A 13,392-nucleotide genomic window follows, 5' to 3' on the forward strand; every position below is an offset into this window, starting at 1 on the left:
CTTTCACTTTCCACCCTCGTCAACCTTCCCTCGTCTCCGCCTTTTTATCTGGCTCAAAGCAACTGCAGCCTAGAGACGCCGACCGAGTCCAGAATACCCGGTCACTCTCGGCTGTACAAGCTCTCTTGCTGCATCGGCGCCGGTCTCAAAAGTCGCTCCCCCAAGGAAACCCACAACAAGTTTGGGTTCCGGACTGATCTTGCCGCCTTCCAGAGACAGCGGCCGCCGCTGACAGGGAACGCCAAGTCGAAGCGACCATATCAGCGGACATCCTTCTCGGCGGTCGATCGTGACGCCGAGGCCGAACACGATGGCGTCCATTCTCTCGGAACGTCAGAAGGATGAGCTGTGAGTGTTGACGACCGATGACCAGATGCATGTGGTCAGACGTTACGCCCGAGCCTCCACTGACACGCCGGCGCGCGCTCCTCCTTCCTTCCTTCTCCTGTTTCGACCACGAACCCCCTTCACCAACCCCCACCCCGGCCCACGAACAACCCACCCGGCGGCCCATCATGACCATGCAGGCATCGCGCAATGCTCTCGTACGCGCTCAGCGCTGGGATGCCCGAAACATACGCGGCCTTGGCACGAGAGTCTGGAATCTCAGACTTTGATGGGTCCGACCCCAAGGCCAAGTGGGTCGGTCTGCTCGAGAAGAAATGGACAAGCGTAATTCGCCTGCAGAAGAAGGTCGGTCTGCCCTCGGGGACGGGATGGGGATGGCAGATGCCATCAGCCAGGTATGGTCATGCTGACATGAGAACACAGATCATGGACCTCGAGTCTCGAAACGCAGCCCTCGTCGCCGAGCTCGCATCACCTACACGAGCAGTGACGTCGAACTCGAGCAATGCCCTCTTCCTCCCGCGTGCGCCAGCGCGGCACTCGCTGAGCTCACATCGCGCACCGATCACGCGGGTGGCTTTCCACCCAACATGGACCGTGCTCGCCAGTGCCAGCGAGGATGCGACAGTCAAGATTTGGGACTGGGAGAGCGGAGACTTTGAGCGCACCGTCAAAGGGCATACCAAGGCGGTGGCCGATGTCGACTTTGACCCAAAGGGCAACTTGATGGGTGGGTGAACTGCTTGCCTGGGCTGTACCGTGCTGACGTTGGGCAGTGACATGTTCGGCTGACCTCACAATCAAGCTCTGGGACACGGCCAACGACTACAAGAATAGCAAAACACTGCACGGCCATGACCACTCGGTATCAAGCGTCCGATTCATGCCGACGGGAGAGCAGTTGATATCTGCATCGCGAGACAAGACCATTCGTGTTTGGGAAGTCTCTACTGGGTGGGTACCAGCGACCTGAGCGGCTAGTAACGCCTCTAGCTACTGCATCAAGACTCTTACGGGGCACGCCGAGTGGGTGCGAGAAGCAGTGCCATCAGACGATGGCAAGTACCTCGTCAGCGCGTCAAACGATCAGACCGCCCGAGTGTGGGACTTTGGAACAGGCGAGACCAAAGCCGAGTTACGAGGGCACGAGCACGTCGTCGAGTGCGCCGTCTTTGCGCCTGTGGCAGCATATGCCGCCATCCGCGAGCTCGGGGGACTGCAGGTCGCAGCAGGCGACACAAGGGCACGCGCGCCTGGAGCGTTTGTGGCGACTGGCTCGCGTGACAAGACGATTAGGCTATGGGACGCCGTCTCGGGGCAGTGTGTCCGCGTTCTGGTGAGTGACATGACACTTGCAAAGTCTGACGCCCCAGTCTGGACACGACAACTGGGTCCGCGCACTCGTCTTCCACCCGAGCGGAAAGTATCTCTTATCGGCCTCGGACGACAAGACGATCCGCGTGTGGGAACTGGCCAACGGCCGCTGTGTCAAGACGATTGACGCCCACTCGCACTTTGTGACCTGCCTCGCCTGGGGACGGGCATTGATGGGAGGCAACGCAGACGGCGCCAGCGCCAACGGCGGCCAAGAGCCGCGACGAATCAACGTCATCGCATCTGGTTCAGTGGACCAGTCTATCAAGGTGAGTTGAGGCTCGTGCATCCTGGCCGTAACTGACGCCGTCGCAGATCTGGGTCCCATGAGCCGATCTCCTCACCATTTGCACATGCTCTTCACGCCCTTCACGCCCCACGCCCACCTCCAACCCCCGTAATATTGCGCATTAGAGCGCGCCAGACTAGCCGGTCGAGCACCGGTCGATACCAGTGCATTGCATGCAGCTTTCACCGCTGCCCCAATGATGCATCCACTTATAGCGGGTATAGTGACTAGGATATGGTTTGGCAAGTGGCAAGATTATATGTCGTAGCAGTCGTGAGAGTGACGTGAGGGTCTAATCCGCCCTACATGAAGCCGACCTGGTCGACGCCGAGCGCACGGCGGGCCGTGATGATGGCGACGAGTTCCTTGATGAGCTCCTCGAGTACGATGCAGTTGTCTAGAATCGAAGTGAGCGAGGCCTGGGTGGCGATCGCCGGCGACGCGGTGCCACCGTCGGTCTCGTCGGTTTGCTTGGCCCATGCGCCGCTAGTGACGCCGGGAACAGGTGCGACGTCGAGCAGGCCCGACTCTTCCAGCTGGGAGTAGTGCGTCTTGAACGGCGGCGAGGCTTGAGGCGGCTGTGATGGCCCGGGGGGCGCGAGCGCGCCGGGTGACGGCACCGGCACCGGCGCAGGCAATGGCCTGGAAGGTGTCGAAGGCGTCCCGGGCGTGTTGGGACTCGGGGCGTTGAGGAATGGCGTGCCCGGTCTCGGCGTGCTTGGTTGGCTATCGCGCTTCTTGCGGGGAGACGACCACAGTGCGCGGATCGAGCTTGCGAGGGTCGGCTTGCGCAGTGGTGGAGTTGACGGCACAAGTGACGGCGGTGGCAGCGGGGGCAGGCCAAAGCCGACATGCGACGACTCGACGTCTAGCATGGCGTTCATCGCCTCGTCCAGGTGGTCGGTGAACAGCAAACCCTGTCTCCGCTCGGCCAGCAGTCTGTCAAAGTCCTCGACCGTGCCCCGGAACCGTCCAATGTGGCGGGTCAGGCCGCGGATGATCTGGTAGAGGGCGGGGAGTGTCGCGGTCGTGCGGGCAGGGACCGGCGGAGTACGGTTTCGCTCGTCATCCGAGCTGGCAGTCGAGTCCTGGCTTGATCGCCTTTGCATCTCCTCCCACGGGTCGGCGGGAACATCCTTGATGTCGTACAGGAGCCAACCGGACAACGAGCGGTTCGGGCAGCGAGCAATGGCGGCCAAGGATCCCGTAAGGGCCACGTTCTCGTCTGGTGACGCAGTAAACCAGGCGCACAGTGCACCCATGAGGGACTGGACCAGAGGGTCGGACGGCGAGAGGGAATGTTGCAATGGGTCGGCAACAAAGTCGCCGACACGCAAGAGGGCAGGCTTGCCGTCATCCGAAACAAACTGGAGGGGGATCCTTGACAGTTGCCAACACCTGTCAACTTCAATGAGCGCATGGGTATCCGACAGGTAAGCTGCAAACCCTGTCGCCGTGTCCATACCTCCCTGCAGAGCATCGTCTAGACGCGGCACAAGTGCACTGTACAATTCTGGCTCTTGCAGGTGAACGTCTGTTGAGTTGACTGGCTTGGGCAGGTGGGTCTCGGCCCACTCCTTGGCACCGACTGGCGGCAGTGTCCGACGGGCTGTGGCTGTGGCGGAGGGGTCACGCACGACAGCCAAGAGTGACGGGGTGACACGACCGCAGTGATCACCGAGGAGGGTGTAGACGAGGTGCATTGCCGCGGCCACGCTGGCAGCATTCTCGGACTGGAGGTTCTCGAGGATGAGGTCGCGGAGGGTGAAGCGTTCCTCGGCGTGGTAGTTGGGCGCAGCGCCAGGTGCTGGTACGTAGTCCATCGCACCAGTCTTTCGGCGTGGCCGCTCCTGGTTCGGCGAACCTGTTGTTGTGCGGATAGTCGAGTCCATGAGTGCGTCCAGGATACGGTGGAGGACGGCTCCGTCCTCGAGGTTGCCTAAAAGAACGTTGAGGTACGTGAGCACGGCGACTGCGCTGCCGTCGGTGCTAGAGCACTCAAGAATGGAGGGGTAGAGGACGTTGTCGACAAACGCTGTCTGGATGGCATCGAGCGTCGCGTCGGACACTGCTCTCCCAAGCACCTGGGCGGAGGACACTGTCCGGGCTTGAGGATCAGCGTGCAACGTCGGCGATGAGCAGCGGTAGAGGATGTCCTGGAGGAACCCAAACTGCTTGATCAACGTGTCGAGTTGGTTGCGCACGTCAATGTCAGTCGAGGGGATTAAGTCGTCGCGGTCGCTGTCGTCGTCCCTCTTAGTCCCGGCGCCGATGGTCATGCCTGCTGTCGCAGGTGCCGCCGTCGCAGCCTTCTCGCCGTCGACGGACGCCAGCTCTGCAAGCGAAGGCACCTGGAGCTTGGTCGGAAGGACAGAATAAGCTGCGCCAAGGCCAGCAGCCATGACGTCGGCAAAGTCGCCGTCGAGGATGTATTCTGCCAGCGCGTCACGCGCGTCCTGCAACGGGTCCAATCCTTCCCCAACGGGAGTGAGCGACAGGTTGTCTGCCCCCTCTTCTCCCGGTGGCAAGAAGGTGATATCGAAGAGGAACAGCAGACCTGCTCGCGCAAAGTCTCCGGTGCGGCCCTCGCGGTGGACAAACCGGAGGAGGTACGAGAAGAGTAAGAACTCGAAGTGGGCTGCTGTCGCCTCGGTGTCGGTCGTGCGCGTCGACGCCGTCTTGGATCTCGACGTGTCGATTGATGGGACGGGAGATAGGGCGCGGCCAGGCTGCGGCGCGCCAGACGACAGGTGCGGCAGGAGCCAGCCCTTGTCGTGGAAGAATATCAATAACAGTGGTGGGCTGCATTGAGGGTCAGCGGTGCGCTCGCCACCGGCGGGTTGGATACCCACTACGCTCTCATCCGGGAGCAGAGGATACACATGAGGTCGACGAGGTCCTCCTCGAGTTCGCCCTCCCATCCGTAGTCGTCCTCGTCCGCCGCGGCCCCAAAGACACGCGCCTCGCCGTCATAGTGCTCCTCTGGCAGGTCGCCGATGCACGAGCGCAGGAGGCGGCGGAGCGGGCGGTGTACGGCATTGTGCACTAGGAAGCGCTCGGAGAGCAGCACAACGAGGTTGTTGACGGTGCGCAGTACCTCGGCTGGTGCGTTAGCCCATAGTGTGGGGAAGACACGACGACCCACCCTTGATGCCGTGGGGCCGGTCGCGCTCGCACAGGCGTTCGAGCTGCGCCAGCATGTCATTTCGGAGGAAGTACTCGAGGCAGGCGCCAGTGGTGCTGGGGGAGTCAGCTGGGTCCGGGGGGGTGACCAACACAACTCACTCCTCGTCTGTTCGGTTGCTCTCGTATACTAGCGCGTCCACAATGTGCTTGAGGTGCCGCGGCACGTCGGTCGTGAGGATGCCTCTGTTGTTGTCAGTTGAGACGACTCCTACCAACTCACCTCCGGAGCTGGCGCTCGTCGGGATGCTCGAGCGTGTCCTGCAGACTGTGAGATTGGGTGACACTGCATCAACGAGTCGCACCCACCTTCACTACCAGCCAGGCATCTTCAAAGTCCTTGAAGTCGTCGGGGGCCTGCACCGGCACGGCAGGCTTGGGCGCCTGGAGGAGGCGCGTGAAGAACGTGGATACCTCCATGCTTGCGTGCGTGCATTAGCTGGATCTGGTCATGGCGTGTCGAGGTCGAGGTGGTGAGGGGGTGATGCAGCAAGTGACTGGAGGAGCGACGACGAGAGCCAGAGGCGACGAAGTGAGATGGTGCAACAATGGTGGTAGCGTCGCGTGCACGTACCCCCTCCACTTTTGGTGCATCGTGGCGGGAGGGACAGCCGCCCGTGGCGGGCGGGGAGCCAAGCAACGGGTGGCAAATTTGTGGCAGCATGGGCCTTCTGCCGGCAAGAATACATCGTGCATGGGGGACAGAGCTCTAGGATGTCTATAAGATACAGTACATGATGGGTACGATGCTCTGGGGCAAATGTCTGTTAATGGCACTGAGAACGTGGTGGTGACAATGGCCTGATTGTTAGAAGGAGAAGATGCCTGCTCCGCGCCTTCTGGAGCCGCCAAAGGGATGAGTAACGACTGGAACGGGTTAGCAGACATTCCATCAAGGGTTGAACCCATGTGCTTACCAGCTGCGACGAACAGGCCGACACTGCAGAGGCGTCAGCAGGCGCTCGATAGCAACCCCAAATCACTCACGTTAGACCAATAGCAACCGATACGAGCTGCTGGGCGACGCCAAAGCCAGTGCTGTACTGCTCTGCCGAGTTATTCTTCGACGCGTCGGCGACAAACGAGAAGATGCCGCCCTGCGAGAGACCCGAGGGTAGCTGGAAGAGGATGCCCGTGACCATGACGTGGAAGCTTGCACCCTTGGAGAAGAACCGGCCGTACATGTTGCCCAGGAGGCCGACGACGAACGAGCCGAGGGCCGAGACAATGTCCGAGCGGCCTTGGAACGCCTGCGGGAGCGATGCAAAGTGGTTGGTCACCCAGCCGGCTACACTGATGAGGACCATGATCGGGAGCTCCTTTGCAAAGATGGGCTGCTGGTTTCTCAGGGACAGGAGGCAGGAGTAGGCAGGTACGCAGAGGTAGTCTGGAAGGTCAGCATGGCCATGGTTGTACACGCCACATACACCAATATCCACTCGGCTTGCTCATGTACCACGGGGAGCCCGCATAGTGCGTGTTACTACACGTGTAGTCGTCTGCGTTGAGCACGCCGACTTTTCTTATCTTGAAGTAGACCTCTGCGCCGATCGAGATGCCAAAGCCAAGGAAGAGCGAGTAGATGACCGAGTAGCCTATTCTCACTGCGCCTGCAGTGATGTTGCGTGACGCGAGCTCGAGCGCGCCAGTGAGGACAATGTACCCTGGCAGGATGAGGACCACGCCGCCCGACACGAGGGCCGTGTAGCAAAAGTAGTGGGTGGACGCGAGCACGGCGGCGACGAACGAGATCAGCGTGGCGACCGTGATCTCGAACACATTATTGAGCATGTCGTTGCGCGCGGCGACGATCTGCACAGACACGAGAAACGCGCCGAGGACGAAACACATGAGCGCGTCGATGAACGAGCCGTAGAAGGACGGGATGGAGATGAACACGGAACACAGGCCGCCGATCAGGATCGTCTGCCACGTGTTGTAGATTGGCGGCGTGGTCATGAGGGTGTCGAGCTCGCGCGACGCGTCCTCGACCGACACGCGGTCGTGCACGACGTCCCAGTAGATGTTGTGCGTGGCCAGCAGCTTGCCGAGGTCGAGCCCCGTGACCTGCTTCAAGAATTTCGTTTCCGACGTGTGCGTCGCGTCGTCGCCGAAGGACACGAGCATCGTGTTCGGCAGGTACACCACCTGCGCGTTGATCTCGAGCACCTTTGCGGTCGCTTGGATCTGGGTTTCGAGCCGGTGCGATGGCGACCCGAACATCATGAGCGCGCGCGCGAGCTTGAGGATGAACTGCTGCCGCGCGATCACTGCGGCAACGTGCTGGATGATGAATATCTCCTGCTTCTTCTTCTTCTCCTTCTCCTTCTTGCGCCGCTTCTTCTCGGCCTCCCACTCGCGCCGGCGTTGCTCGTCACGCCGACGCTCGTCATCGACCTCGAAGTAACTCGAGCCGTTCTTCTCGTCTGGCGTGGTGCGTGCCGAGCGGATCCCGAGGCCGGGCAGTCGCTCAAATGACTTGAGGTGGAGTGGGGTGGGGCGCTTGGGCTTGCGCTTCATGGTGAGGACGTTGTCGAACGACTTGTTCCGCGGGAGAGACTCGGGCTCGAGCGTCTCGGTCATGCCCTCGACCACCGTCGAGACAGAGTACGTGCTGTCTGGCCGCTGCTGCGGGTCCGGCGAGGGGTGGGGCAACGACCCCGATGCTGATCGTGGTGACTCGGACGCGGACTTCTCCCCCAGAGTGTACCGGTTCAGATGGTACCCGTGCTTCTTGGCGGCCGGCATCAGCGTCGCGGACGACGGGACGGCCGCAGCGCCTATAGCACCCGAGGACTGCACGAGCGCGCCGAAGACGCCGGCGCCAGACCGCGCCGTCTTGGGCCGGTCCGTGTCCCTCCACGCGCCGACGGCCTTCTGGAAGGACCCCAGCAGACCAGGGCTCGGCTCGTTATAGTCTCGGTCCGCGATGCTCGTCTCCGACTTGGAGCGCTTGTGCTCCCCAAAGCTGGGGGACGCGGGGCTCGAGTCCTGCGATAGCCGGCTCCGGCGCTTCCACGGCAAGCTGCTGTTCTTCTTCGCCGGGCCATGCTGCTGCTCGCTGTCGTCCTCGATCGAGCCGGCGGTCGACGGCGGCCGCGAGCTCGCAGGCGTCGAGTGCCCAGACTGCATCTGTTGCTGGTTGTACAGCGCCAGCAGGGACGATAGCACCGACGTGCCCCCCGCAATCGGGGGCATGCCGCCCGGTGGGCCATTCAGCGGCGGGTTGATGGGCGGGTTGACCCGCGGAGGGGCGCCGTCGCCATGCAACGGCGTCTGCGAGTCGGTGCTGATGCGACGCTCGTGGTGGTCGGCAGCCTTACGTGACTGTGTATCCCTTCTCCTTATCGTGCCACCGGCCTTGGTACCACGGCGGCGCAACAGACCCCACTTGTTGGTATGAGATCGCACCAGGTCGGCCGCCTGCCGCATCTCCTCGGCCGGGGCATCCGGCGCGGACGGCAGCCCATCCGTCTCTCCAGGCGGGACATACGACGTGACCTGGTCGCTGACGCCGCTGTCGAGGATCCTCTCCTCGGTCCTCTCGTCGTCGTCCGAGGGAGGCATCGGCGCGTCGTCAAGGCGGTAGTCGTAGTCTTCCCCGTCCTCGCCGGCGCCGCCGATCGACGAGCCCATGCTCGCGAGACTGATCCCGCTGAGCCCGGTCGGCGCGGTGCGGTGGCTCGCGAAGCGCTCGAGCGCAATGTTCACGCTGGACAGGTTGTCGGCGCTCACCCCGCTCTGCTCGGACGTGTGCGTCGCCACCGGCGCGAGGTTGACCACATGGTCGGCAGTCCACTGCACCCTGCGCGGCGTGCGCGTGCCCGACGACGCCGGGAGGCTCAGGCTCGGGCCGCCGCCGCCGGGGACAGCGTCTCCCTGTGTTGGGTCGCCGAGATCGACGTGCGCAAACTCGGACAGCCGCACGTCAGAGTGCACGCGCAGGATCGGCGTGCCAGGCGCCGTGCGCCGAGTATCCGGCGGCTCGTGGAACGGGTCGTCTGGCACCATTGACGTTGGGGGAGGCGGGGGTTCAGGCTGCTGCTTTGGGCTGTGATGTAGCCGACAAGCTTATCTTGTTAGGATGATGCTCAGTGTCAGGATGCAACACTGCTGTTGCCCATGGTCACGCCGTGTTGTTGCTATCTTGCTGGTTGCTGCTCGGTTGACACCCTCCCGACGACACCACTTCCGGCCAATGCAAACGAGCGGAGCCCACCTCCGCCCACCACTGCAGCAAGCAGCGTCATGACCCCCAAACTAACAACCTGCGTCATTTTGCTCCCCGACCCTGCGGCACGCGCCTGCACTGCCGCCGGCATCGCGCAGCAACCCACACCACGCCGAGCACCCTCAAGTGCAGCTCGCACCGCCGACTCCTGCACTACCCACGGGGCGGATGACGATGCGCAGCTGAATGCAAACCTGCCCGCACACCGATGAGGCTGGAACGTCCACATTGCACCTCCGCACCGGGGTTACGACGGTGCTACGCACTTCTTGGCGACTGTCTTGTGCGCGGGTCGTTGCGGCCGTTCTACGCGGGATACGCGTGCAGCTAGCTGGTCCTTCGTCTCCGCAGATGCTTGTCTCGCGGTGACTTTAGCGCGTGGTGGATGTCGGCGTGCTCCGTTTCCTTCGCTGTCGCCGAGAAGCCGTCACGCTGCTGGCCAATTCGTCATTGAGGCAGATAGATGTCGTGCCACGTCGACGAGTCGAGAGATAGGTGAGCGATAGCAAGTATGCTAGTGAATGGCTATGTTGCGCTTGACGAACTTGACTAGACGTAGGGAGTGCATCTCAACCGACTGCGACGCCCCGTGCAGGCTACTGAGGGGCCCCATGTTCCACCTCCCATGAGGCGCGGACGACAAGAAGCAACGCGGTGGTGGCTGTAATGCGGTGGTGACTACCTCGTTAGGCATGCTGGTTGTGCAAGGCGTTGCTGTCGACATACTTCCCCGAGTACACACTGCTGTACACGCCGAACACAACGCGTCCCTAGGCGGGCGGCGCCCATACAGCGCGAGGGCGGCGTGGCTGCGTGACGCCTACGCCATGCCGCTCGGCACCTATGGCGCCCAGTGGGACAGAAGCTTCGATGCCACCAACACCCTTCTCCCACACACGCCAAGCAGAGTGATTCTCTTCTCGCGCTCTCGCACCGCCAGTGAGAAGCCTACATAAGCCCCTCCACACCGCATCGTCTCACCTCTTCTTTGTCACCACCACCACCACCGACGACCATGAAGCCCGCCGTCATCCTCCTCCTCGTCGCCACCGCGCTCGCCATGCCCATCCCCAAGCCTGACGCCGATGCCGTCGCCGTCGCCGGCCCCCAGACGGGCTGGTGGCACCAGAACGACGGCCCTCTGCCCCTCTGGAAGAAGATCGCCGCCGCTGAGGCCGAAGCCGAGCCTGAGAAGTAACATGTAGGAGGCGGTGCAAGGTTGGCTGGCTCATGCACACCCAGGTACCATGCCTCTCTCGGCCGCCGTGAAATCGGGAGAAGGTGTCGTGGGCAGTCAGGCCCGCCGCGGGCTGATTTAGGCCGTAGTCATGGCGTATGGAAGAGTTGGGTGGTCTGCGGAGCGAATGTGGCAGAGTGCATGTGGCGTTGACGGCTTACCGACACTGGGCAAGTCGAGAGGGCCATGGTCGAAGACGATACATTCGCTTTAAGGTTAAATCTCCCGGTACGACGAATACTAGGGCTCTTATCCCCGCATACGAGTTGACCGGCACGGACAAGTGTGGCACTGAGAACCAGAACACTGCCCCACAAAGGAACCACGCGAGCACTCGGCGACGAAACTTGCCGCAACCTTCGTCTTTGGACCGCAGGACCTGATGACTCGGAGAGTATTCTTCGTCCCTTGGGACGGTCGGAGACACGAGCTCGGTCGACCGTTCCCCCCTTGTAACTGATGACTCGGGGAGTAGTAATGGTACCTTGAGCATGTCCGAGAGCCTCACTAACTCTGCCTACAGCGTCCACCACGCCTCGTCTCCTCATCGTGGAGAAGAACGCACTCCTATCAACCATGCATCCACCTACCCAGGACCACAGCTGGTAGACCGAACCTTCTCGTGGCACTCGTCCGCTCCCCCACCCATACCCCATTAAAACCCCCTGCCACGTTATCCTCCGAGCCCACCTCGGTGTACCTCTGGGTACCTCGAGTCGTCTGAACCGCAGGTACAGAACAGCGGATTCTCACAGAGGGGGCATTGCTCTTTTGCCATAGTAAGCGTGAACGTGACCTGGCAAACTTACGAATTATGCCGCGATTTTCCTGCGTCACGAGGAATCCGTGGCAGGACATATGCCACTAAACGCCTTAAGGTTGGCCTACGACTCTCTACGCCGGACCTCGCGCCTTTGTTCAAAAGGCAAAGGCCCCTCGTCGCCCCTCCTCGGGCCGGCCGGCGGCGGTGCCCACTCTGCCCATCGGCATATGCCACGGAGCACAGTTATACCTCATGGCTCCGAGCCAGCCGGCGGGCACGCACAAACACCTCGGTCAGGACCCCTTCTGCCGGCACCCGCACCTTCCAAGAGCCGCGGCTACTCCACTCCGACCCTCTACGTCTCGACATGGCACCGTCTTCTCCGCGCTCTGTACCTCTCCAGCACGCAGGGGTAGGGTACCTCTCGGCCTCACACCCGCTCCGTGAGAGTCGCTTGCTTGCCCCACTGTGTGCGGCTGTGATAGGTATGTAAACCACCCGACGAATCGCCCCAGCCCCGTCTTTCCCATCAACCACCCACCACCTGCCACATCCCCGCGACTCCACCTTTCACCAAATACTCGCAACCATGAATGCCACTCTTCTCCTCCTCGCCGCAATTGCTGCCACCGCCATTGCCGCCCCCGCCGCTAAACCTGAAGCCGACGCTGACGCTGGAAGGTGGGGTAACGAGGGAAACGCCGATTGGAAGCGCGATGCCGACGCCGGGAGGTGGGGCAACGAGGGTCCCGCCGATTGGAAGCGCGATGCCGACGCCGACGCCGCAGGGTGGGGGAATGTCAAGGGCCCTGCCCACTGGAAGCGCGACGACGTTACATCCTAAGGCGTAGTGTTGGATGTCGAACTGTGGCTAACATCACAGCAGCTGAAGCACTCGATGGAAGTGTTCTCCGTAGAAGTGTCAACTCCGCTCAAGTACATGCACAGGGTACTCATACTCCTGTGTTTAGCCTGTCTTTAGCAGATGAATTATTGCCTCCAGCTTACACGCTCCTTCTGCATTTGCCTCGGCTCCTGGCGTGTCGCGTCGCATCGGAAACAGTTGTTCTCGTTAACTATCTATCGCCACACTTGTTTCCCGACGGAACTTGCGCCACGGTTGGAGCGATCAACGACCATCTATCGCCCACTTTGCCATCCGTAATCAAGTCTGGTCAAGGTTTAATATCAACCCGCCCCCTCCTTCTTGCTCACTGGTCTTCATCCTACCCGCAGTCCAAGCTCCGATTCCTCCTTGTCTCGGCGCCCAGATCTCCTGCCACAGGCACGCAGGGCTGCGCCTGCCTGGCAACCAGTGACATACGCTCCAACCTGTGGCTCATGTTGCTGTCGTGGCTGTCGTGGCTCGCGTTAAAGCCCTGCAAGCACGGCCCAGAACGCTTGGGCGATCCTGGCGTTTCAGGCGCGTCTGGACGGAGTTAAGGACAGCTGGGGAGCCAGGAATCACTTCCAGGTCGGCGCGGGGGCTCCAGTGACGGCATATTGCTAGGCGTGCCGTCATCAGCCAGTCAATGTCCGCCCGGCCCAAGGCATCCGGCTGCCGAGCCAGCTGGAGCACTTCACGTCCACAGCAGACGAACCCAGGACGATGCGGAAACCGAAGACAGGGCAGATTGATAGGAGGAACCCAGGTACTCCAGCCGCTTCTCCGTCCATGGCACACACGCGCACACACTCTTCGCTTATCCGTGGCACCTGGGGGGGCCAGCTGACCTTGGGGCTAGGCATCCGTCCGGACTCTCGTCATCAACCCTCGTCCTCGCGGCACCATCTGCTGAGAACCCCTTGTGTGCCGGCTCCCAGGCGCATCGGATGACCCACGTCGCGGCACATTCGGCACACTTGCACCACCCTCGCGACTGCCGCCTGCGTTTCGTCCGATTTTCAATGTGGGGCGACGCGTACTTAAACCCGTCGGGCCAAGTCCAACTCCACTCCCCCTTCTC

The 13,392-nt window shown here is 61.9% G+C and overlaps 5 protein-coding genes across 5 annotated transcripts; 3 read left to right on the forward strand and 2 right to left on the reverse strand.

Moving 5' to 3' along the window:
* Positions 1–24: 24 nt before the first annotated feature.
* On the forward strand, positions 25–5,071 carry PAC1_0 (Nuclear distribution protein PAC1). The gene is made up of 7 exons (XM_062767382.1): positions 25–348; positions 528–1,078; positions 1,125–1,302; positions 1,342–1,684; positions 1,722–1,991; positions 2,038–4,813; positions 4,864–5,071. Exons 1-6 carry the CDS (start codon positions 311–313, stop codon positions 2,050–2,052), a joined length of 1,395 nt encoding a protein of 464 aa, XP_062623366.1. The 5' UTR covers positions 25–310; the 3' UTR covers positions 2,053–4,813; positions 4,864–5,071.
* On the reverse strand, positions 2,314–5,731 carry fam160b1 (uncharacterized protein; the record flags this gene model as incomplete). Its single annotated transcript, XM_062767383.1, has 6 exons — positions 5,504–5,731; positions 5,418–5,455; positions 5,297–5,380; positions 5,157–5,251; positions 4,864–5,113; positions 2,314–4,813 (listed from the first exon to the last, which is right to left on the reverse strand). Exons 1-6 carry the CDS (start codon positions 5,612–5,614, stop codon positions 2,314–2,316), a joined length of 3,078 nt encoding a protein of 1,025 aa, XP_062623367.1. The 5' UTR covers positions 5,615–5,731.
* A 136-nt stretch (positions 5,732–5,867) lies between these two features.
* Positions 5,868–9,285, reverse strand: SPAC7D4.12c (putative UPF0442 protein). Its single transcript, XM_062767384.1, has 4 exons — positions 6,622–9,285; positions 6,182–6,581; positions 6,112–6,134; positions 5,868–6,061 (listed from the first exon to the last, which is right to left on the reverse strand). Exons 1-4 carry the CDS (start codon positions 9,203–9,205, stop codon positions 6,003–6,005), a joined length of 3,066 nt encoding a protein of 1,021 aa, XP_062623368.1. The 5' UTR covers positions 9,206–9,285; the 3' UTR covers positions 5,868–6,002.
* Positions 9,286–10,440: 1,155 nt separating this feature from the next.
* On the forward strand, positions 10,441–10,623 carry LOC62_01G000927 (uncharacterized protein; the record flags this gene model as incomplete). The annotated part of the gene is made up of 1 exon (XM_062767385.1): positions 10,441–10,623. One exon carries the CDS (start codon positions 10,441–10,443, stop codon positions 10,621–10,623), a length of 183 nt encoding a protein of 60 aa, XP_062623369.1.
* Positions 10,624–12,014: 1,391 nt separating this feature from the next.
* LOC62_01G000928 (uncharacterized protein) lies at positions 12,015–12,269 on the forward strand (the record flags this gene model as incomplete). Its single annotated transcript, XM_062767386.1, has 1 exon — positions 12,015–12,269. One exon carries the CDS (start codon positions 12,015–12,017, stop codon positions 12,267–12,269), a length of 255 nt encoding a protein of 84 aa, XP_062623370.1.
* Between the last annotated feature and the right edge of the window lie 1,123 nt (positions 12,270–13,392).

The sequence above is a fragment of the Vanrija pseudolonga genome, chromosome 1 (assembly GCF_020906515.1).
Source record: "Vanrija pseudolonga chromosome 1, complete sequence".
Classification (NCBI taxonomy): domain Eukaryota; kingdom Fungi; phylum Basidiomycota; class Tremellomycetes; order Trichosporonales; family Trichosporonaceae; genus Vanrija; species Vanrija pseudolonga.

What these genes read in the sequence shown, in the direction of transcription:
- PAC1_0 (XM_062767382.1), top strand. Translation starts at nt 311, where the DNA reads ATGGCGTCCATTCTCTCGGAACGTCAGAAGGATGAGCT. An exon ending in CCCAAAGGGCAACTTGATGG is followed by an intron (nt 1,079 to 1,124) that starts GTGGGTGAACTG and finishes GACGTTGGGCAG; the next exon opens with TGACATGTTCGGCTGACCTC. An exon ending in GGCAGTGTGTCCGCGTTCTG is followed by an intron (nt 1,685 to 1,721) that starts GTGAGTGACATG and finishes CTGACGCCCCAG; the next exon opens with TCTGGACACGACAACTGGGT.
- SPAC7D4.12c (XM_062767384.1), bottom strand. Translation starts at nt 9,205, where the DNA reads ATGGTGCCAGACGACCCGTTCCACGAGCCGCCGGATACTCGGCGCACG. An exon ending in CAAGCCGAGTGGATATTGGT is followed by an intron (nt 6,582 to 6,621) that starts GTATGTGGCGTG and finishes CTGACCTTCCAG; the next exon opens with ACTACCTCTGCGTACCTGCC. An exon ending in TCGGTTGCTATTGGTCTAAC is followed by an intron (nt 6,135 to 6,181) that starts GTGAGTGATTTG and finishes ACGCCTCTGCAG; the next exon opens with TGTCGGCCTGTTCGTCGCAG.